The sequence below is a fragment of the Conger conger genome, chromosome 5, assembly GCF_963514075.1.
Source record: "Conger conger chromosome 5, fConCon1.1, whole genome shotgun sequence".
NCBI lineage: Eukaryota > Metazoa > Chordata > Actinopteri > Anguilliformes > Congridae > Conger > Conger conger.
Genome location: NC_083764.1, coordinates 24,409,563 through 24,434,448, shown reverse-complemented (window position 1 = coordinate 24,434,448; position 24,886 = coordinate 24,409,563). Strand labels below are relative to the sequence as shown.

At 41.1% G+C, this 24,886-nt stretch overlaps 1 protein-coding gene across 2 annotated transcripts; it reads right to left on the bottom strand.

Moving 5' to 3' along the window:
* Positions 1-6,258: 6,258 nt before the first annotated feature.
* On the bottom strand, positions 6,259-24,270 carry LOC133129508 (placenta growth factor-like). Of its 2 annotated transcripts, none has more exons than XM_061243652.1 (7): positions 24,176-24,270; positions 10,876-10,912; positions 10,048-10,244; positions 9,362-9,438; positions 8,877-8,906; positions 8,553-8,615; positions 6,259-6,658 (listed from the first exon to the last, which is right to left on the bottom strand). In XM_061243652.1, exons 1-7 carry the CDS (start codon positions 24,239-24,241, stop codon positions 6,628-6,630), a joined length of 501 nt encoding a protein of 166 aa, XP_061099636.1. In that variant the 5' UTR covers positions 24,242-24,270; the 3' UTR covers positions 6,259-6,627. The 2 variants fall into 2 exon arrangements, with proteins under 2 accessions (XP_061099636.1, XP_061099637.1); XM_061243653.1 differs by having other exon boundaries at positions 9,366-9,438.
* Between the last annotated feature and the right edge of the window lie 616 nt (positions 24,271-24,886).

Sequence of the window (24,886 nt, the reverse complement as noted above, 5' to 3'; positions counted from 1 at the left end):
TAAGAAGAAGCAGTTAGTGAGTGGAAACACAATCTTTGGGGTTGAAACGAAGTTAAACCGAGCTTCAAATGGCAGAATATCATTATCTTTTCGCTGCAGGTGCGTGTCATAGCCTGTCAATTTATTTATCTAGTATTTTGCCCTCAGCTGCAATGATATACAGTCCCCTCCAAAACAACTGGAACACAACGGCTATTTGTTTTTGCTATACAGACAATTGAATTTGAGGTCAAACAATGTAGATGAGATGACAGATCCGAATTTCAGCTTTTATTTCTTTTTATATGTATCTAGATTTGTTAAACAACTTAGAACATATCACATTTTGTGTCAGACTTTTTTTAGGTGAGCAAAAGTATTGGAACATGTGACTGACATGTGTTTCTTGTTTCCCAGATCCTGTTAGATTGATTGGTTAAACAATAAATAGTTCTGAATATCTACTCTTGGCTTTAGCCTTAGGTTTTGCCTGTGAAGACTGTATTTGTGTTTGAAAAGATAAACCAACATGAAGACTTTCTCCTCTTTGGGAGAAAAACAAGCCATTTTGAAGCTTAGAAAAGAGGGGTAATCGATCAGAGCCATTGCACAAGAATGGGGGATAGCTTGAAAAAGAAAGAAACCACTTTTGTACTGAGCAACAGACATCGAACAGGTCAAACAAGGAAAACAACTTCAGAAACAATCTATACAGGGCAGGGGTGAAGGTATCTCAATCAACCGTTTGAAGAAGACTTATAGAGCAGAAATATAGAGGCTATATCACAAGATGCAAACCGTTCATCAGTAGTACGAATTGAAAGGCGAGATTACAATTTGCAAAGAAGTACAGAGATGAGCCACAAAGGACCAAGATTAACCTTTACCAAAGTAATGGAAAGTGTGGAGAAAGAAGGGATCAGCTCATGATCCAAAACATACCAGCTGATCTGTGAAGCATGGTGGAGGAAGTGTCGTGGCTTAGGCTTGCATGGTTGCTTCTGGAGTGGGCTAATATTTATTGATGATGTAACTGATGATGGTAGCAGCAGGATTCAGAAATCAACAAAAACATTCCGTCGAACAACTTACAGAGAAATTACAGCAGTAAGGGCAGTTGTCTGGCAGTCGGGAGTGTTGCTGGTTTGACCCCTCGCCGGTTGGTGCCTTGAATGGCAGCCAATTGCCGTTGGTGTATGAATGGGCGTATGAGAAGCATCAATTGTACTTTTGGAGGGGACTGTAGCTGTTTGTGTATTCATGGCTATACATAAGAATGAAGAACATGTAATGAAATCAATTTATATCATGTTGTACTGGCACATCTCAAACATGGCAAATACTTGGATGGTCTGTTTCACTGTTTCAAAAAGATCAACTCACTCTTTGCCTTGTAATGGGGGCAAAAGTAATGGTGCTAGTTGAAAGTATAATTTTGAATCAAGACTCAATAAATAAATTACAGCGTCAGTCATTTTCTTGGTCAGCAAGTGTTTTCAAAGCCACTATTATCAGACTGGAATGTCAATGCTATTAGAGTGATGGAGAAATATGGAGCTGAGAGACTGGACTGATTGGGAACTGGACTGATTTTTTTGGGGGTTTGTCAACCTTTAAAAAAAAAGTCGGTTGTTTATGTATGCCACCCAATTCACGCATTCTGTCAGCAGAGGGCCCTATTTCAATTGATCACACAGGTGAATTTGTCCTGTCAGTACCCTGCTATGCACACTGTAGTGTATGTTATGTGTGTCTGAATTATGTGCATTACCTGTTACACCAAACATTCCAGTAGTTAAATGTTTACCTAACCAGTATAACAATCAATAACAGTTTGATACATTTAATTTTGATAAATATGATAAACAGTTTGATAAATTGTACAAGACACTGCTATCAACAGATTATAATATTATTACAATATTATATCTATAATAATATATAGATTACACATCATTTTTACATATGAACAATTTTATATTTAACTGGCCATATTTGTTGTTTCTAACTGATGCAATCAAGACGCAGTAGATAATGCAATAAAGCATTTTGCCACTAGAGGGCAAAGGAAAGCACAGTTGATGAAGAAGTGCCTCCCCGGCTTTTGTGAAAGTTTATAGATTTTTTTTGTTCTGCCTTAGAATGGTTCATTATTGATGATTGCTTGAAGACTGATGAAGTATCATCCATTTTCTTATCAAGCTTGAAAATTATAAACCCAAAATAAAACTGAAAGGTAAACCATTGGGGTTAGTATTATTAAATCAAAGTTACAGAAGTTAAAATGTAGTGGAATTGGGGGATTTTATTTTCTCCCTGAAAAGATTTTCTGTTTTTGAGAGAATACAGAATATCATGGCTGTGCCTGGTGCACTTAGAAACACGTTCTCTATATAGAGGCATCGCAATTTGTTGTAAAACGTCAACCCATAAAACCTCAAGACCAGTTTATACCGAAGGGTAACAGTCTCAGCGTGCGTATTGAAAATGCTACCGTTTCGTTACGTGGACAACAAAAACGCTGTGTTGTTTTATGAAAGCCTAAGAAACATATACAACGTTGGAAACGTAATGTCATTAGCTAAAATGCTTCTCAGTCTTTACTTCAATACCATACCACTTGCCGGTTCTACGCTCAGATGAAGGCTCATTCCGTATTTTTTGCTCATGGATGGGGATCACGCCTTTGCAACAGGATTACTGATACTGGTCAGAGAAGTTCGTACGTGGGCTCTTAGCATTCATATGTACGAGCACTTCTGTAGAAGTATGCAACGGCGAAACGATCGACAATGATAATTCCTCCAGATAAATTCTAAGTAAACAATGGACATTATATCAACGTTTCTCCGTATTAGCACGTTTTTAGAATTGCATTATTATGCATTTGGTTTACTGGACCCTTACCATGAAAAGGACACTAACGTTACCTTATTTCGTGTAGTATATGGATTTCCAAAATGCATAGAATACGACGTTCCCACACCCTTGTTTTGCCACCCACTTGATACAAAATAAGGAACTGTTGTCGCTAAAGCAATTGCATCTTAAAATAGGTTATACAGATAGAAACGCTTTCAAACAGTAGCTATATCCTGTTACCATAGCGATTGAAAATTCCACTGTTAAAAACAGAAGGAATTCAGAAAACCCACACTGGCCTACCCCTTGCTCTATAGGTTTTTCCTAGTGTGTCAGCAATCTTGTTAGTACTGCAGCAGCAAATTACAGTTCTTCTATAACCAGCTCATCAAAACAATGGAGGCAGTGGAAACCAGAAAAGGCATCAGCAACAACTTTGTATTTGAAGCTGTTGAACTGCATATTTTCTCTCACATTCTACATCACAGAGTACATTCAGTGGTTCCACTGACTACATTTGGTGGTTCATCATCATGGTTTTCAGCCAGCTTGCAATGACTGCTTGAAGTCATGGACATCACCAGTTGCTGCATGTCTAGTGATGCTCTGCTAGGCCTGCATTGCAGCCATTGCAGCTCATGCTTATTTCCAGGGCTCATCCCCTTAAGTGTTTTCTTTAGCGTATGAAAGGAATGCTCAATTGTTCTCAGATTGGGTGATTTAATTGTCCACTCAAGAATTTACCATTCTTTAGTTTTCAAACTCCTTTGTTGCTTCAGCAGTATGTTTGGGATCATTGTCTTGCTGTAGAATTACGTGTGAGGCATTCGCTTGAACTTGAGCAGATAGGATGTGTCTCTATACTTCAGAATTCATTTTGCAACTACCATCAGCAGTTATCATCAATTAAGATAAATCAGCCAGTATATTCAGCAGCCCAGGCCATAACATAGTGTTTCACAGATTAGGTGGTATGCTTTGGATCTGGGCATTTCCTTCTCCCCTCCATACTTTGTTCTTGCCATCTTTCTGTTATAAATTAATCTTTGTCTCATCTGTCCACAAGACCTTTTTCCAGAACTGTGGTTGCTCTTCTTGGCAAACTTGGCCATCTTGGTTTTACAGCTAACCAGTGGTTCACATCTTGCACTGTACTTCTGTTCATGAAATATTCTGTGGACAGTGGCCATTGACAAATTGACTCTTGATGAGTGTTTCAGGTCTGCCAGACAGGTGTTTGGGGATCTTTTTTGTCATGGAGAGAATTCTGTCTTCCTTGACCTTGCGATTAGTAAACTCATTAATGGTCTATCTCTTCTTAATTATGTTCCAAACACTTGATTTTGGTAAACCTAAGGTTTGACCGATGTCTCTAATCATTTAATTCTTGTTTCTCAGTCTCATAATGGCTTCCTCGACTTTCAATGGCACAACTTTGGTCCTCATGTTGATAAACAGCAATAATAGTTTCCAAAGGTGATCGAAAGACTAGAGGAAAGGCTAGGTTCTGAGAGCTCTCTTATTCCTACATTAAGGAGGCAATTCACACCTGAGCAATTACAAACACCTGTGAAGCCATGTGTCCCAAACATTATGCTGCCCTGAAATGACTGTAAACACCGTTGTAATTTCTACATGGTGAAAACAAAATGTATAAAAATACCCTTTAATAAAATCTGAGAATGGGCACTTTAACCACATGGTAATTGTGTGATTCTAAATCTAAAATTGTGGCTTCTACACAACAGCAATAACACAATGTCACAAAGCATCTTGAAATACATTTTATTATATTAAAGATCTGTTTCAAAAACCAAATATGACATGCAGCAAAAGCACCAGCAGATGGTGACAACCTACTGTGTTTGCATGAGTAAAACTGCAGTGCAAACTACCCCATTTATTTTAGTGTTTTTATTTTGGATTGGCAATTACACACTCTCATGTCCCTGCTATGCCATCCCTTGTGCAGAGAGCTGAAGCACATACATTTCTTTGTACTTGCCCATGAGTAAGTGATTGTTTTACACACTACCAACTATATGGTTTGCAACAGGATAGCTAGTTTAGGCAGGACATACGTCTTTTTCTGAGAAATAGTAGCCCCTAGGTAATAGCTAGGGCGTGCTTATGTAGCAGTAACCTGGCCCATATATGCTTTAAGGGATTAGCCCAATGGTCTTACAAGCTACCTGTCATAGACATAGAATTAAGTTCAAACTATGTCTAGGAAATAAGGGTACAGTGGAGGTACATTTTTGTTCTTTAAGGAAGAAAAATCCCAGCCCTCTTTATACGGTCCCCCCATTTTAGAGGAGTAAAATGAATTAGACTGGAATTGTCTGCTCAGTTTGCATCAATAGTTTGAGCACAAGTAAGTTGAAAGTTGATTCTGTGTGAGATGAGAATGACTGGAATTTGCATTTGGATTCTCTTGCTTTTGTCTCTCTACACAAGAACCAAATCAATGTCAATGCTAGTAAAACAGGCCATCCTGAGGCTGCAAATTGAGAATAAATTGATCAGAGATATAGCCGAAACATTGAGTGTGTCAAAATGAACCGTTTAATTCATTTATGAAGCAAGAATGTGAGCTTAGCAATAGCATATCACCTGATAGCCACAGAAAACCACTGTCGTGGGTGACCAAAGAATACTTTCAGTTGTGAAAATAAATCCCTCTTCAACCATCAAACAGATCAAGAACCCTCTCTAGGATGTAGGCATAGTTGTGCCAAAGACTACCATAAAGAGAAGACTACGCCAGCATGAACCAAGAGGGTTCACCAGATGATGCAAACCACTGGTAAGGCTCAAGAACAGACCTGGTCAGAGTTTGCTAAAAACTTTGGAAAGAAAAAACCCTCATCTGTGAAACATGGTGGAGGTAGTGTTATGACTTGGGCATGTACTGTATGTTTGCTACTGGAACATACAGTACACTTGTATTCATAGACGATGTGACTGCTGGGAGAATTCTGAAGTGTGTATCTTATCGTCTCAGATCCAAACAAATGCCTCAAAACTCATTGGTTGACACCTCACCTTGCAGCAGGAAAATTACCTCTATTTTCCCTCTCTTGAAATCCAATGTGCAATGTACAAATGGATGGTATTTTTGTATTCAGCAATTGTGCATTTTACATCGGAATATGTGGCTGTTTTACAGTAGACGTTACACAGCCAGTCTGTCCAGTCAAAGAAAATCTATTTTTGATTCATCATCTTCACAGGGAAATCAGTGGTGTTAGTATCTCACAGGGAATGTCCATATCGTTTTACATACATGCAAGGCACTTTGTGAGGTGTAAGATATCAATCCAAGGACAGGCAGACAGACAACACCTGGCACATATTTATTTTAAAGACCTTTTTGGATAATAAATAGTTTTCAGACTTACATATACAATTATGGTGATAATCAATAATAGTTAAATTCAATAGTTCAGTTGGCAAGACACCTAATAAAAACCCCAAAAGTCAGATCGTAGTCTTCCATAGTGACCAACTAAGTGACTCTACGTGGACCCTTAAGCATAGTCCATGCTTGTTGCAGACCTCTTCTAGAATGCCTTATGAGGTCACCAAACGTAAGGATGATTCTCTCATTGGTGAACACCCCCATCCTGGACACCCTCTGGCCCCCCTGTGGGACCATCACTCATCAGCACGCTGTAGAAACCCTGTCCAATCCCAGATGCAGTCTGTTCCTCAAGACAGACCGGGCTGTCAGCCCTGGGCATGGAGCAAACAGGGCAGAAGGGCAGGGAAGGGGCGGAGCCACAGCTACCTCCGTCTTCGTGGAGGAAGGGGACACCTAGGAGACAGAGACAGGAGAAACCCAAAAGTTACTGTTCGGTTCCATTTCTGTCAGCTTTGCTTAGAGCATGTGGTTGGAAATATTGGCTTAAAATGAGCAACATACCCATAAGGATTTAAAAAACAATGTTGTAAGGCAATAATAAAAACAAGATGTTTGCAGCATTGGCATGTACCTTAAAACATGGGCAGTCGTTAATGTCACATTGAATTAAAGGATTGATGTTGACGTAGGATAACTTGCCTATACAAAGATACACTCTCTCGACAGAAGTTTGGCCTACTGTGTTCAACTGGGAATATATTTGTGATTTTGCCTTTTAGTGGCAGTTTATTATAATAGTTCATAAATTAGTCAGTATGCAATACTATGGGTGTGTCATTGCTCTTGGCATTGCTTGTGTATCCATGTTTCACTTCCTCCACACTTCACTGCATTGGTAACTGCATCATTTTGTTTCATTGCATTGATGAAAAGCTCATTATTAGGCCTAAATTAATCACACATCTGGTGTCATGTGTCTCTTTCTCAGTCTTCTCTTTCTCTTTCCCATTAGATTAGCGTATTATAGAGATGCCAAACCCCTCAGCACCCCTGGGCCATGGCACAGGTTTTGAGGTCTAAAATCAGCTAGGTCTGTTTTAAGTAATTATGAGAAATAACAATAAATAATTCTCACATTAAAATTGCTTCAAAGAATACCCCAGTATTACACTGTCCCAACCATAGGTGTTTGGCATGGAACAAGGTTAAAATAGATTTTTAAATGACATACCTCAGATTGCTAAGTCATTGTACATATAAATGTATATATACATACAATACATATATTATATATATATATATATATATATATATATATATATATATATATATATATATATATATATATAAATACAATAGCCTATACCAAGCCCCCAAACATGACATCACTGTCCCAGTACCCCCATGTACTTGATGATCCTACTAAAGATTGTTAGTCATGATGGTTTATAAACCTAAAGATACATATCATAATGCCTAACTGTCCCAGTTCTCGTCACCCTGAATAATTCCAATTTATTTCAAATTGCCATTTTATTTGTATGCTACCCTATAACAGGCCATCAAACTCAGATTGACTGATTCATTAATTTATTAATCTGTTAAGAAATTATTTTGCCATCATATAGCTATCAGATGAGAAAACAACATATAACACTTCAATGCAGTTTATTCATTCTATTCAAGAGCACGTAAGCTACACCATAATAACAACCGTCTCCATTCTTCCTGGATCATTACATTATATATTGTTTTAACAGTACCATTTACCACTACCAGTACCACTACCATTGTTTCTGAAGTCAGAAATCATATTATCATATCCTGTATTAATTTACAAGCTCTTCAGAAACGTGAGTCAGCTCCCAACGTTAACCTAAAATAGCCACAAATGACCCACCACTTGTCTGGCGATTGCCAAATGATTGCTGAAGTTGGAATGCCTACAGGGACACTTGGAAGAAAACTAATGAAGTTCATGTCGACAGCCAAGATAGTCACATGTTCTATATTTTCTCCCGGCTCTATCAGTGACAAAGAATATTTGTTTGAAATAGCTATTATTAATTAGTGTGTGTAAGGTGCTTGTTTTTTATTGTGCTATTCTGATCGTTCTTTTAGCTATTTCTTGTTATTTTTTGGAGGATTTTCCGTATTTTTCTCAATTTATTTACATGCTCACAGACTTTATTCGCCCTCACATGCAGGATCCTAGCCCTGCCCATCTCTCTCTCTCTCTCTCTCTCTCTCTCTCTCTCTCATTCTCTCTTGTTCTCTCTCTCTCGCTCTCTCATTCTCTCTATTTCTCTCTTGTTCTCTCTCTCTCTCTCTCTCTCTCAGTACTCACGTGTCACATTCTTTTGCGTTCAGCCGGTCTTTCCTCTTCCGCCCCCTCTTTCTAGTTCTCTGCCTATAAAAATGCAGAATCACACAAATCACACATTTTTTGGTCTACTATCTTAGAATATTATACATACTGTTGGTAATTCCACTAACCATATCATTGATATCACTTTTGATATATTAAAAGGAATGCAACTGAAATCATAGGCACTCACGTGTGCACATTACGTGTATGTGTGTTTGCATGTTTCGGTGTGTGTGCATGTGCTTCTGTATTCATGCCTGCACATGTGTTTGTGTACATGACCATGTGTGTAAAAATGCTGACCTTTCATTTCTCGAAATGCTGTTTCGTAGTCTGGAGAAGAGAGAACATATCATTGATCAGTTCAGAAAACAACAGAGAATATGGTTGAATAAACATGAACAATTCTGTCATGGGAAGCTTGCATGGAGTATCAATAATTTGGATAAAGTATTATATGAAATAGCTTTAGAAAAAATGCATAAATTGAGTTCAGTTGGCAAGATCCTTCCTCTTCTGCTGTTCTTCTGAAATCTTTCTTTATATAACTAAGCCATTCTCATTTTATAATCAATTTGTTTGGAACAACTTGACATGATAATTGCAAACAGCCTGAAAGCACATTTTGACTGGTGAGATCATGGTTCAGGTTAAAAAGTATGCATGAATGTTGAATTCATATACACATACAGTACATACACACACATGCACGCATACACACAAACAAACACGTACACACAAACATACTGTACATGCACCCGCACACATACAGATAGGACTCTTCTTACCTACATTCACATGTCTGGTGCTCCTTAAATGTCATCTCAACATACTCATTTTCTCCCTCTGGCTTGATTTTCAACAGCTGACATAACAGAGAAAGGAGGCAGAATTTAAAAACAAAAAGGTTGACTCCACATTTTTCTCTTTTTTTCCAGAAGTAATTCATCTAGCTTGTGTCGCCATTATATCAAAGTGATATGTCAGTACAGCTCTTAGGCAATGAAAACATGTTTTTGATATAATGAAAAAGCACTGTAATATATTAAATATTGCATTTGGAAATATGTATTAAATAGGTCATTCCTCAAACTTCAATCTTCATATCACTGTCATGTATTGTTCAATTCAGAAATAATTGGCAGAATACCCATATAAATCAAGATTCGGCACTGTCGTAATTATGTTGATCTCAAAATGTAAGAAAATATTTTTTCAAAGGGGAGAAATACTCATATTGTTTTTAAATATTCAGTTTATATTTCATATTTGTGCAATTTCCTTATATATTAAAATATCACTTGATATATAGTTACTTATTGGTGATACGTATATCATATTGTCCTTAGAAATCAGGTTCTCTTACATTTTGAGTTAAAACAGTGTTTCCCAACTCCAGTCCAAGCGCTTTGGCAACTGGAAACCTTTAAGCAAAGATGTGGTCTCTCTCTGGGCACAGGGGTGTGGGGTGTACCTGCACAGTGAGGTTGCGGGTAAGGGTAGGATGGCACTCCCGGCTCTCGTCACCACAGCAACCAGCACAACGCCACAGCAAAACGCAGGCAGGGCTAAACATATGCTCTACCTCTCCTGGGTACTCCTGCACCACCTCCACTAGCTTTTCCATAGTGCGGCAGAAGCTCCGCCCCCACACCTCATTGAACCGCACCACTGCAATGACAAAAGAAGCCATGGCCATCACTCACAGGCACCTAGCCAATCCTGTCAGGTCTCAGCTCACAGATATTGGCCTGCGAGCTCAGACCACAGGTCAATATAAGTATATTGTCATTCATGATTTGTCATGTTTTGTGACAATGGAAGACTGTTCTCATAGTTTAACAGTTTTAAAAAAAGTTTAAAAAAGTAAAAAATAAAAAGTTTTATATTTGTTTTTAAAAACGGTTACTATTACTATTTATAATATATTGCAATTTGTATTGATAAATGTACTGCATAATGGACAGAAATGGAAAAATATATTTGGAGTGTCCATGCATTCATGCAAATGTATTATTCAATGTAGTGCAGTATATTTTTAAATATGTTTTAAGAGGTGTAAGAGGTGCTGACGTGTATATGAGCTGGGTCATGGGGTGGGATTGTAAATAGTTAAAGGCCTTGTTCTGCAACAAGAGACAAACCACCACCAAATTACATGACAGTTAATTATCTTTGTCTCAGAAACTCGCCCATACTCTGGTTATTATGACTTGTTTCCATTCAGTTTGCAACAAATGAAAACTGCTCAGGCAGATGACTCAGTGCTCAGCGGGGCTTATAAGCCAGAGCAGCTGCTTACCTTCAGTGTTGTGGACTCCACTAGCGAAAGCAGAACTCTGCAATGGAAACAGAAAAAAATCAGATGGAATCTGCAATGGAATCCAAAAAATTGGATCAATGACCTAATTTCCACACAAGTCCCCTGGCTACAAAGGAAAAACCAGGTTAATAGAAACTTGCATAATAATAATAATAATAATAATAGTAATAGTAGCCCTTTTAACACAGTGTTGGAGGTGGGCACTGCACACGTGGTGGACAGACAGCACAATAAATAATTGGCTTACTTCTTTTTATTAACAAGAAGCACTCTTACACCCCAAGTTTCTTCAATTCCCCCAGGCCTGAAAGCCAGGCCGCTTTATAGCCCAATAACAAGGTAATGGGCCACAGCTAGGGTGATTACAATCAATCACAGCTGTGACCATACCTGTCTGTAGGACCAGCTGGTGGACAGGACCCTAATATTCCCGTCCTGGCACCCCCACCCCCATAGCTTTGAGCGCTGGGAGGAAGCGATAATTAATCCCCAGGAAGGGAGTTCTGTTAGATGGAAGCCACCCCAAGGGTCAAAGACTAGGCTTCCTGGTATTGGTGGCTCCAACATACAAATGCAGATGAGCATGGCAGGTGCACGGCCGGGTCTGTGGCAGCTGGCAGCATGCTCATCCTCCTCCTCCAGAGGGCCCGCTGTGGCTGCTGGTGGGGGCCCCTTGGACCATCGGGACAGGGCAGTGGGGCGGCAGACTCTGTTGGCTCCCCTGGGCAGGGCGGCAGGCTGCAAGGGCTCCTCGTCTGAAGGGCGTACTACTACTGTGGCTGGTGGCTAGGGACAGGGCGTAGGAGCAGCAGCATCTGGGGGGCCATCGGTACAGGGCAGTGGGGTGGCAGACTCTGTTGGAAAAAACTGCCTGTCCCCATTGCTCACATTCTCCACCAATGTAGCGCAGCCCAGTTGAGGTGGCCACTGTGCATTAGGTGGACAGACAGCACAAACTCAAAGAAATAATTGGCTTACTGCCTTTTGTTCACAAAAAGATAACAAAAGCGTCTTTAACCCTGAAGAGAGCGACATATTTTGCACACACTAATGACAAACTGTGGTCAGATATGACCCCAATTTCAAACTAATAAAAAAGAATCCCCAGTCAATTAACAAACAAAAATGTCATTACACATGTAAAAGACATTTCATTTTGATAAAAAAAACAAAGGAGCTTTACACGACACCCCACAGGTCATTTTCACAGGACGATCTTTAGACACCAAGAGCTACACTAAAGGTCCTGTTGTGCAGGTAAGAGTAAAACCAGTTTAAAACTGATCCAGGTATGCCCACCGAATGATTAAGAAATTCAAATACAGTAGTATCGTCAACAGTATCAAAGGGTCGAACAGAACTAAAACTTATGGTTTCCCAGCATCAGCAGCTGAAAGCAGATCATTCATCACTTTAAGGAGAGCAGTCACCATGCTATGGTGCGCCCTAAAACCAGACTTACATACATTTTGAAATTAATTTGTAATTATTCAAGGGGTTTTGGTGAGGTCTGTGAGGGCTTCTTCTGAAGTGGTTGAATAAAAGTTTTTAAAAGAGGCTGGGACAGTAGCAGTCACTAGTGATGCACTGATTCTGGCTAAGAATCATGGAAAGACAGATCCACTTACCTCTTTCGGAAATCTGGAGGAGGATATCAAGAATACATGAAGTGGATTTCATTTTTGTAACTATTTCAGTGAGAGTGTGAACAGAGCTGGAATTAAAAGAGACTGCTCCAATCATTTTTTGGAATATGCAATGGAGAAGAAATGTGCAGTTGGATATTGGCTTCAAGAAAAAAGAATCACCAGTACAGAAGCAGTGATGTTTGCCAGCAATTGGCTGTTCTACCAGCTCAAGTGCTAAGACATGGAACTGTACGCACACCAACACCATGCCACCCATGCTCTGATTGTGGCCCTCTTGTGGCAGTTAACAGTACCACTCTGAAAATCATTTAGTTGAGCACTAAGCCAGGCAGCTTAATTCCTGTTGCAGCGGACCCTTTAGGCTGGGCTAAATAAATCCAATGCAGTTCATTTCCCTGCTGCTGGACTTCCATGTACACATTATAATCAGTGTTATTATTATTTTGCTGTACAGCAAGAGCACAGGATTAAAGGGTCAAAATGGCACGTGTGTGTATGTACACGCGCGTCTGCGTGTTGACATGCAGGATTATATGCAGGGCTACTCAACCCCAGTCCTGTGGGGCAGTTGTATCTGCAATACTACTCAACTCCAGTCCAATACGGCCACACTGCCTGGTAAGCTTTACCTACAGGAATAAGTAAGTGCATTATCTATCCCCTGTCTAGAGATGACTTGTCCTGCATGTGGTTATGTGGTTAAGTCCCTTCAGTCCAGTAAGTTCATCTGAGGCAGAAGAGCTGGACATTCCTTGCAGCACATGCTAAAATGGCTGGCAAGGATGTTTGTGCACATGATCACACAGCCACCATAGAACTCTGACCTCAACTACTTATTATCTGTGGCATAGTGGGAAAGACCTGGAGCCAATGATATTTGAGCCTGCCTTCCAACCAATCAGCGAGACGAAACAGGTCCAGATACTTTTTAGATGAGACTGGATTACTTTATAATCCTCTAATAATGAAACTCTGCAGTTCATACAGGAACACGATACTGCAGGCTTTGACATGATGATTCATGTAAGACTATACTATTCTTCAGGCGCTGGATGCGCACGGATCAAGATTACATCTTGTTTAAGATGCAGTTATCATTAAAGTACCTAGCCCAACACCCTCAAAACATCAGCATTTGGAAGGGGCAAGAAGTAAAGATTGGTTGTTCCTCTCAATATTCTGCACACAATCCCCTCTGCTTGTGAATAAAAGCCAGCTTTGAGCATCACTGGGTTTGGTTTGTTCAGTGTTCCCCCGGGCTCCAGCCACACACGGTGGGCCTTGCCTTGTCTGTGGGCCCGGGCGGGGCTCCAAGGCTAGTCCAGGGAGAGTGCAGAGACAGCTGGCTTCTGTTTGAGCTCAACCACATCAGAAAGGTGTTCACCTCCTCCCCCCTCAGGCATGGTCTCGCCCTACGTGGAGAAATGCAGGAGGCAGTCGAATGGGATGAGCCGCATGTGACTTTGGCACCTCCTGCCGGGTGGGGAGGGAGGGGGTGGGGGGGATAGTCAGCTGCCCCATTCTCGGCACAGCAGCTAGGCTATGTGGGGAAACTCACGTACACACCCTGTCTGCTCCCTCTCTGTCAATGGGATCAGTGGCAACATTCCCAAATTACAATGGTTGCGGATATAAATTACAGGGCAGGACTGGTGAAGGGAGAGAGAAAGAAAGAAAGAAAGAAAGAAAGAAAGAAAGGAAGAAGAGAGAGAATAAGATTAAGACGAATAATGGTGCAAATTATTTGCTTAACTGTGACAAATATGCATAGGATTTCCTCAAATTGCAGACAGGAACATCACTCACTGATCCTTAAACACAATGAGAAATGGATACTGGTTGCAGATTGACCAGGCACGTTGCCCACTGATAATTCTGGGCTTTGTGCCCTGCATTATCTCAGCTGGGGGTAGGATTTTTGCTGGTAAGCAGTTCTCAGGCAAAGCCGCAACAAAAAACGGAGGCAGAGAGGGTACTTCACCATGCACATCTAACCCAGAATCATGGCATTGACTGTTTATGCTGGCAGAAACTTTCATCTATCTAATACAGTGGTTCCCAAACTCAGTCTGTGTATGCTTGTTTTTATTCCAGCCGCAATTGCAATCCTAGAATTTTAGCAAGCTGTTCATTTTTCTTAATTTCAGTCGGAAATACCTATGCAAGCCATAATGAATATCATTATGTTCATATTGTGCTTTTTTTTCTAAATTGCAATGACAAAGAAATAAAGAAAAGGTAATTTATTTATCAAAGGAAAGACTGCAGCCAATCAATAGGCTCATAATTAGGTTGTTGAACACATGTAATTTCTTTCATAATTTTTTCCTTAAACATGGGAACCACTACTTTAAAACAATGCATGAGAACACTACTCTGACCTTATTTCTGGAGACATTGAGGGAAAAAATGACAGACAAGTGAAATAGTTGTCCTCTGTGGCAATTCCTCAACATGATCTGATTGGTGAAAAATGTGTGCGCCTGGCTGCCCAGTGGCCAGTCACAGCTTTGCGGTGTAGCTTGTCACATCCGTGCCCTTTTTCCATTGTTTTTCCTTTTTTCTGTGTGTCTCTGTGCTTTCACTCCGTGCTCTCCAGTATTGGCGTTTTCAGTTTAATTTCACCTGTGTCTCATCATGTGTTCCCCGGCACCCACACCTGTTAGTCGTTTAGTTCATTTGTGAGTATACTTACCTGCCTGTTTGTCTTGTCCTTTACTAGTTCGTCCAGTTTAGTGTTCTTTGCGTTGTGTTCTAGCCTTAGTTTCCCCGTCCTGTTTACCTGTGTGGTTTTTGTTCTGTTTTGTTTTACTGGATCACCTGATATCGGACTTTGCCTGGTATTTGGATTCAGATTCTTGGATTGTGTTTTCTGTACTGTTGCCTGTTCAGCACTTTTTGCCTGTTATCTCAATTACGCACCTGATTACCCTGGTTATAGCTGTTTGCCTGGATTTTTACCACTGCCTGCCTCATCTACCTGTCTCATTAAAGCCTGCTATTTTCACCATATCCCTGAGTCTGTGCATGGTTCCTCTGTCCCCACCCCTGACAGAACAAACTGTGGGGCTTTTTTTTCTTTCACCGCCGTTATGAGGAGAGGCTTTGATCGGTCAGCTGTGGGACACTCAGGGCTCAGAAGCTCTCTTGCCTGCGTATAGAGAGCCATTCTGTATTGGACTACTCTATCAGCTTTCGTACTTTGACAGAATCCACTGACTGGAATAACGATGCCCTCATGTCATATGTGTCTACACACTCTCACAACGAATAGATCTCAAACGTTTGGAGGAACTCCCTCAGACTCTAGACGGGGTTATCGACTTGGTCATCTGGGTTGATTCTCTGTTTCAAGACTGGCGGACCGAGAGACGACTGTCTACATGATCTGAACCCAGTCAGACCCGTCTTCACCTCGCCTTCTCGTGAACAACTCCCAGTGCTGTGCCAGGCCCAGTTTCCAGTGCTGTCCCAGGTCCAGTCTCCTGCTTTGGGCCAGACACAGTTTCCTGCGCTGCACCAGGTCCAGTCTCCGGCATCTCCCCAGACTCCTTCTCCAGCACCTCCTTGGTCTCTGCTGCCCGGGTCCAGTCTCTAGTTACTCCCCAGGCCCAGTCTGCAGTTTCAGCCCGGTTCTGGTTTTTGGCCTCGCCCCAGACCCAGTCCTCAACACCGCCCTGGGTTCCACTTCCAGTGCCCCTCCAGACTCAAGGTCCAGCTCTGCCCCAAGTTTCATTCTCCAGCACCTTATTGGACTCTGTTCCCCCGGTCTGCTCCAAGTCCAGTCTCCAGTCCTCTCCCAGGCCCAGCCTATTGTTTTTCCCCAGGTCCGGTTTCTAGCTTTGCCTAAGACACAGTCCCCGGACCGCCGCAGGTCCAGTCTCCAGCACCCCCTTGGACTCTGTTCCCCGGACTGCCTCTGGTCCAATCTCCAGTGCTTCCTTGGACCCAATCTACAGTTTCTTTCCAGGCCCAATCTGCAGACCATCCCAGTATCCATCTCAGGCTCTGCCCCAGCCTCTGTCTCAAGCTCTGTCCCCAATGCTGTCCCAGGCCTTGTCTCAGGCTCTGAATCTGGCTCCTGCGGTGACTCCGCCCCAGGTCCCATCTTCGGCACCAGTGCTGACCCTACCTCAGGACCCGTCTTGAGCCCCTGCACTGGCTCTGCCCAGGGTTCTTTCCCAGGCCCCTTCCCTAGCGCCATCTAGCTCTGAATCCTGTTCCTGCTTGATCTCCGCCCCAGGTCCCGTCTTCAGGTCCCTGCCCCAGTTCCATCCAAGACCCGTATCCAGCCCCCAGCACCATCTCTGCTCAGGAAGCTATCTGTGTCTCAAGACCCGTATCTGACCCCTGCACTGCCTCTGCGCAAAGACCGTCTCCGGCCCCCGTGCTGTCTACAGCCCCTGCTCTGCCCACATTTCATGCTTAGGCCCTGGTCCTTATGCCGCCTCAGACTCCAGGCCCCTCCAGGTCCAGCACACTGAAGCCCCTGGATTGTCCAAGGTCCTATGATCAGCTGAAGCCCCACGTTCCCCTGAAGTCCCTTGGGTGCCTGAAGCCCAATGGTGGTCTGAAACCCTGCGGTCGCCTGAAGCTCTGTGGTAGCTCGAAACCCCGCTGTCACTTGAAACTCCAGCCTCATTGCCCCCAAACCACCTCAGTCTCTCCGGCACCTCCGTGCCATCCCAGTACCCCGGTCCTATCCAGTTGAGCTGGGAGCTAGTCTGAACTGGTCAACCATCTACCAGCTGTTTCAAAACATAGCCTGTTATTCAACAGTGTCAAACAAATAATGACAGCCTGTGTCCTTTGCCTTCTCATAAGTGGAGCTTTTCAAAGCCACCAGTGCTGCATTGGCAATTCCAGCAAAAGGTCATCTTTCCATTCTGTTTTTAGCTGATGTGGAGCCCCCCACCTCAAAGTTTCAGGAACCTAAAAAGCTGAGGATGGTGTTGATGCTGGGGAAGGGGTTGACAAGGAGGTATTTCTTTAAAATCAGACCTTGAATTATGGTTAATAAAGTTAATTGAAGTTAATTAAAGTTAATAACGTGGAGCTTAAAAAGCATATGACTGCCATCATATGCTAGGGTCCCCAGCTCTCACCCCACTCCCCTGCTACCAGCCCAAAGACTCAGGCTTGCAGTCATCAAGCCGCTCACAAAGTGGCCACAAGCCTTTAAAAGTAGGCAAAAACATAATATATCTGCACCTTAGACAGGACCTCTCTCACCAAAGCCAAACATATGGTAATAGAGTATCGCCCAGCCAATGTTATAGCCTTATATGCATGTCAAAGGAGGTGTTTATTCCTGTTTAAATTCACAAGGGTTATGTGTACAAAACTAGAGCCACTTTACAATTCTCACTGTATAACATTGCTAAAATCTCCAACACCACATAATGCAGTCTGCATATGCCTTTTCTATTAGGTCATTTTTCTATTAGGTCATTTTGCAGGGTTTCGACAGTGCAGAAAGTCTGCCTGGTTATAGTCGTCTCCCTGGCCACAGGCTAGGTGAGAGGGCCCCCTCCAAGATGAGGCACTATATCTCCCTGTGAATCTTAGATAAGCAACACACTGAAAAATATCTCTCTTTCATCCAGTTCAAGCATTTCAAAGGCAGCATCCATTAAGACCATAGGAACAGATACGGAGATGGTTTCATCTGTAGCCAAAACCAACAGCCACTTCAATTAACCTAGCCAGCCCATCATAACTGTCCTTCTCACTTGACTACTTGAGAGCAAATGTATTGCCATTTAAACATTTTCCTCTGAAACAATGCTGGTGTGCTCTCCTTTATCAGGGTTTTCTCGGGACAAGAGGTTGGGGGGAGTCCTAAAAACAGTCAGTTTTCATGACTTTAGCGCCAGGCAGAATTCACCAAAGCAGCATGGCTGGGTTTGAGTAAACACCACTGCTCATAAATCAGGTCCTTCTTTTAGAAGTTCTATACTGGGTTTTGATGTAAAGAAAGTCAACTAATCTCTATCTCAAATGGGTGAGTCAACCGAAAAAGACTGGTGGCCACTGTCAGCCCTGTCAGATCAGTTGACTGAATAAATCCCGGTTAACAAACATAACAAACCCTCACATAAAACCAGGGAAACACAAACCCATGTTACCATATTACCTTGTGTTGCTCATTTCCTGCAATGCACACACAGAAGCCTCCATTACAGTAAAACCCCGCTGTCCTTGGGTAAACCTAAATTACAGCCAGATGGGCGATCAAAGCTCAGCATATTTCCTGACTACATACTGTGCCCCCTGTCCTCTGGAAATGGCATTACAGTATGGAGGAGGAAACCCTGCTAACAAAAACACTCCAATTATGTTAGTGCTTTCAAACGGTCAAGACAAAGACAGCAGACTTGTCACAGGGACACCATGAGAAGACTGTTGTTAAGGTGACCCTGTTATCATTAACAATTCTACTGTGACAGTTTGTCAAGTGCTGTCAAGTTTATCATGACAGTAGATTTTGTTACAGCGTAAATAAGATAATTTTAATCTCATGACAAAGAGTATAATATCATAATGACATGATATCTGTTACTGCAACACATTCATGTCGTAGAATATGTTTTGAGTCTCAGCAGACAGGCATAATATTTGCTTGTTTCAAAAACAATTTTCAACGGTTTAATAGCAACTTACATAAAGCCTTACAGTAACCAGCTAGTACTGTAAAGAAAAATAATAGATTTATAAGAGTTCCAGTAAGTTGTAGGAAGTGCTGTCATGATATTTCCCAGAAATGTTCATGTTTCATTAAGTGTCACGGTTTTTACTTTTTCTGCATCAGTGAGCGCCACCTATTAGCATAACCAAAGCCCCAGTGTTACAAGAATCATCTGAAAAGCTAGGAAGGAGGGGCATGAGTGAAGGAGGAGCATGAGACGGAGTACATGGGTGCGCCTCACCAGCTTTTTTTTAGGCAGTTGATGCAGTGAACCGTAGAGCAGCACAGTGCAGCCCATGTCCTCTATGTCAAGCACAGCAACTTAGCTCAATATCTGTAGTATTTATGAAAAGGAAGCACCTGCTCCATGGAGCAATGACTATACTGACTGTACTGTCTTTTCTCTTAGAAATTGCAACAGAATAGAACAAAATAATTTTGATTGGCTCAATGTAAGCTTATCATGTAAAACTATTTATGAATATTTACTTAACAATCCTTCTCATCAAAAGGAAAGTTTTATTCATTTGGACCATTTGGTATACCTACTGATGTAATTTCAGGGAGGTGCTGTCACTCAACAGCAGTTCCTCATCTGTGATTTGACTGTCAACATTTGGTTCTCAGAAGTGAATCATATTCATATCTTTTCCTGGTTTTACAGAACCAGGACAGAACCATGAAGGCACAGCATATAAATGTGTTTTTGTTCCCGATAAATTATTCTACTGCTTCTAAGAGACATTTATACTATCACTGATGCAGTATATATAATTCCTTCCAGATCTGGCAAATTATTGCAGCTGGGGGCCTATGGATATTAAAAGGTGTGTACTTAGGGTGGGTGGTGGGGGGGGGCATGCAGTCTGAGAACATAAAACCCAGGAAAAGTTTGGAAGAGAGCAGAATTTGCATAACAGTTTTATCTTCGGTGCAAATTCATCACGGGAGCCCTAAAAGCAAACTTTCGAAAGGTTATTTCGAAATTACGTGGTGACAGGATAAGTGATATCGTGATTTGAGAAAGCCCTACATGCTGTCATCAGCAACAACCAACAAAATGACTTATTTGCAGCCATTAGTAATTCAGTCAAGTGTGGCATACGTTGTGCAAATGGGAACTGTTTCCCTTAGTGCACATTCAGAATGGTCACTGCACAGTCAACTAACTTACATTTTTATATACACAATCTTTCCACACGCCACATATAAATCCACATATAGACCATTAACTTTATCACTGTTTCACTGTCAAATACATATTTTAACTTTTCACACCATGTTTTTAAGGTTTTTAAAGTTAAAGTAAATACAGTATTAATGCTATCCCTCATATAAATCAAATAGCTTTTTTTAGAGAACAACCATAGGATCCCTACAATCTGCAGTATGGGTGAAGTCCCAGTACTCCAGGTACTATAAGGACAGAGAAAGGCTACCACAGTGACTGACCTTGGACCTGGTGGACAGGATGGCAACCCCCAGCTCTGGGATACAGAATGTGCAACTCTCACTGATCCCAAGTCAGTGACTGACATACATCCATATAACAGTAATGTCACCAAAGCAGGAAGTCTGAAGGGTAAACAGTGCAGGAAACAGGGAGGGTGATGACAGAGGAGCAGAGATGGCAATGGGCATTGACGCAGGGCTTCCACATGAGATGGGAAACCCCTTAGAACCACGGTGCTTGGTCCAGGTGATGTCTGTTCTGGGCAATGGAACTGAAGATCTTCAGATCTGCCTTTCCCACACAGCAGCATGAGGATAAGCGAGAGTCCATGACCCTAGGTCATGTTCCTCTGAGAAACGAGCCGAACAGAACTCCCGGTGATGGGCTGGGCGGTGTTACGTGTTTTGGGGGATTTTTTGTTTTGCACTGAGCACCATTGTGATAAAGGAATACCAAAAAAAGCCTTAAAAGGCATTTATGGTGGTTAAAATGGTTTTAAGTATATTCACAGCCTCCGGTGTTTTGGAATTTCTGGGTGCTGAAAAAGCAGAATTAGTGACATGGGCCTTCATTTATAAAAAATATTTATAAATTAATTATTATTCCATTTCAAATTTCAAGATCATTTCCCAAGTTGTGCTTCTGCTGGAAAAATAACTCAGACCTAAAGAAGTTGCTTAAGGTTTATCTTATGCACCTGTGATACAGTTGAAGTCGGAAGTTTAAATACGAAATCCATTTAAACACAGTTTCTCACAATTCCTCACATTTAATCATAGTAAGCATTCTGTCTCAGGATCACAACTTTATTTTAAGAATGTGAAATATCAGAATAATAGTAGACATAATTATTTATTTCAGCTTTCGTCATGGATTGTTTCAATATATCCACATAATTCTCCTTCCTCATGATGCCATATATTTTATGTACATATTTTATTGTACCAGTGTACAACCGTGCTTCACTGTTGGGATGGGTTCTTCAGCTTGCAACTTTTTCCTTTTTCTTTTTCCTCCAAACATAACAATGGTCATTATGGCCAAACAGTTCAATTTTTGGACCAGAGGATATTTCTCAAAAAAGCAAGATCTTTGTCCCCCATATACAGTTGCAAACTGTAGTCTGGTTTATTTACGGCGGTTTTGGAGTAGTGGCTTCTTTCTTGCTGAGCAGCTTTTCAGGTTATGTCGATATAGGTTTTACTGTGTCTATAGATACTTTAGGATGACTTATTTTGATTTTCCCATGATGTCAAGCAACACTGAGTTTTAAGTTATGCCTTAAAATACATCCACATGTACACCTCCAATTGGCTCAATAATTTCAATTAGAAAGTTTCTAAAGTTTCTAAAGCCATGACATCATTTTCTAGAATAGTGATATAGTGACTTAAAAGTGAAATGTGCTCAAAATGAAAAGTGGAAAAATTACTAGTGTCAAGCACATAGTAGTCCTAAACAACTTGCCAACACTATAGTTTGCTAACATGAGATCTGTTGAGTGATTAAAAATTAGTTTTAATTACTTCAACCAAAGTGTAAACATCTGACTTTGACTGTACATAAATCTCAAATTAACTTCAGTTTGAATGTAAATGTTTACAATGATACCATCTTGTGAATACAGGCAATAAATAAAAGTCTGTGTTGCACACAGCACTGAATTAGCGCACAGCAGTACCTCCAGAAAAGCAGCAGGTAATTAACTTAAGTTTAGCACAAACTTTAAGTAGAGATATAATCATATACAAGTCAAAGTGAGATTTCATAAATCACTATGATTAGTCATGATTTTGTGCTTAAGCCACTATTTAAGATACAATGCCATCATAAGACAAGTTTATAAATGTGGCCATTGGTGTCACCCATTCCAACATGACTGTGACAATATGCCATGAACGCTAATCTGTACCAGGAAATAAAAATGTCACAGATGTTTGCATAAGGTTGGAAGCATCCATTGTTTTTATCATTATTCCTGAACTTATGAGACGGGAGTTTCCCAGGGCAGCATGCATGGCGACATGTGTTTTACATATCACCATTTTTCATTGTTCATGTCTGGATATTTACTGAAGCATCTCGGGTTAAGTCCCCTGTGTAACTTTCTGGGTTCAAACCTAGCTCCCAAAGCCCCTAAGGTTCATAATGCTGCGGGAATGTCCCTATCATTCCATGAGATGTGCATTGTTAGAGAGAGAGAGAGAGAGAGAGAGAGAGAGAGAGAGAGAGAGAGAGAGAGAGAGAGAGAGAGAGAGAGAGCGAGCTGCTACAGGCTTTGGCAATGTCTCTCAATGTATTTATTGCCAATTAAGCAACTTGCGTTTTAATTAAGGGCACCCTTCACAAACATTTTTAAGTAAGCATCCTGAACCACATGGCACAACATTTGCTTTTCCCCTTAGTTTGGTTTCAATGAAGAAAAGCCTGAGCAGACAGATACCAAAATCAGAGCTTTTGAATAAAAAACAAAAAAACGGATTTCATACTTCCGCAATACATTTCACTGAATTCCTCATTTTTACGGGAGTTGTGAGTGTTCCTTAATTTGTAAAATGATGCTGGAAATTTCAACACAAACAAAACAATACTGCTCCTGGAGAATCTTTGGGGAATGTCATTGGGCTATGCAGAATCATGGCAAAAATGAGGAATGAAATTAGTTTTGGTCCATGATGTCAGTGATGGAAAATAATATCTTATAAGGACAAACTGAAAGTGGCTTCCTTTTGTTATTTTTGCCTGTTTATAAATAACATGGTCATTGATGATGATGGGGGGAGGGGGGTAAATTGCACTGTACAATCAAGGCAAACAAGCCAACAGAGTGGTGAGCTTACATTGTGTTTTCCTTAGATGCCCCACAGAGAACAAAACCTCAATTTACATGTATATTGTTCTGGCAATGCAGAATAGAGGGTCTAAGCGATAAGGACCAAGTTAAATAGGCAGAAAACAGGTCTACTAAATAATTGCAAATACAAGGTACAAGGTACTTTTCTATATTTTTATACAATTCTCTCGTCATATTGCTCAATGACCATCACCAGAGTTGATTCGATAGACTGACAGCTGATAGAAAATCGATCACATCAACGATAATCTTAATATACCACGTTAAATTCGTAAATGTGACTCAACTGGGATAGTTATATGAACGACATAATGTCGAACAAAACCGAACATTCAGTTAAATTCGCGGTGGCACGGATTCACAACGCAACTGAATGCATTAATAAGAGTGCCAATCTGAGCGCTATGGCATAATCAAGATAGCATAACTTTCTTTATATCACTTCACGGACTAAGGGTTAATATTTGCCGCGCATCCTGAAGTCACGAGTAAAATTTCGGAATGAAAAATAACTTCAGGACACTTCTTCGCAGCCTGAGGTGAAGTAGCCTACAATTGGGATGCAGCTGTGAAATGACATTATATGCGATTTGACATTTGATCATGTTTAGACTGCGGTTCAAAGATCACCTTACCTGAACAGGTGAATAGTGAAGAAGGATATCGGCTACAATCAGGGTTATGCCGGCAAGAGATATCATTTCGAGTGTCTAATCCGATTTTAAACACGCTTTAGTTATTGTTTTGAAACAAATCCACCAAGTGTCCCAGGTCCAGGAAAGCGCTCAGGAAAATAAAAACTGATTCAATGAATTCCTAGAAACAAAAATCCCGCCACTTGCAGCAGAGTAAAATTTTCCTTTATCCTTCTTCAGAGTTTGTGGTGAGTGAATGAGCGCATCGTCACGTAGTCCTACTGCAGGAAAGCCGCAACCTGACAAACCGCCCAGAGTAGTTCAGTGTTTCGCTACAGCATGTTCATAATTAGCTAGCTGTCAGTGACATATCTATAGCCTATACTCTACATAGCAACATGTAGCCTACATTGAGACTATAGGCTACATGACACACACTTTTCACACACAAATCACTCCCTTTTGATAGTTGTAAAATCGTATCGAGCAGGGATAAATTCGACTTAGTTTACCGCTCAAAATGAAATAAAATACATATGGTTAGGTTACACTGTAACGGAGCGCAACTGATGGAGGTCATATATTGGCTATATCCTCAGAAAGATGCTGCAATAAAACGAAATGCCACGGGAACCCAGTTTGTGCGCTGTCGCTCTCATGTATTTGTCCTCCACGCAGTTAAGTGCAGTCTATGGAATTAACTGCTTCTCA

Excerpts from the sequence above, each read along its gene's own strand:
- LOC133129508 (XM_061243652.1), bottom strand. The coding sequence starts at position 24,241 with ATGATATCTCTTGCCGGCATAACCCTGATTGTAGCCGATATCCTTCTT. Across the intron at positions 8,616-8,876 it reads AGCATTTCGAGAAATGAAAG|GCAGAGAACTAGAAAGAGGG; the intron begins GTCAGCATTTTT and ends GCATTTTTATAG. Across the intron at positions 6,659-8,552 it reads AACGCAAAAGAATGTGACAC|GTGTCCCCTTCCTCCACGAA; the intron begins GTGAGTACTGAG and ends TCTGTCTCCTAG.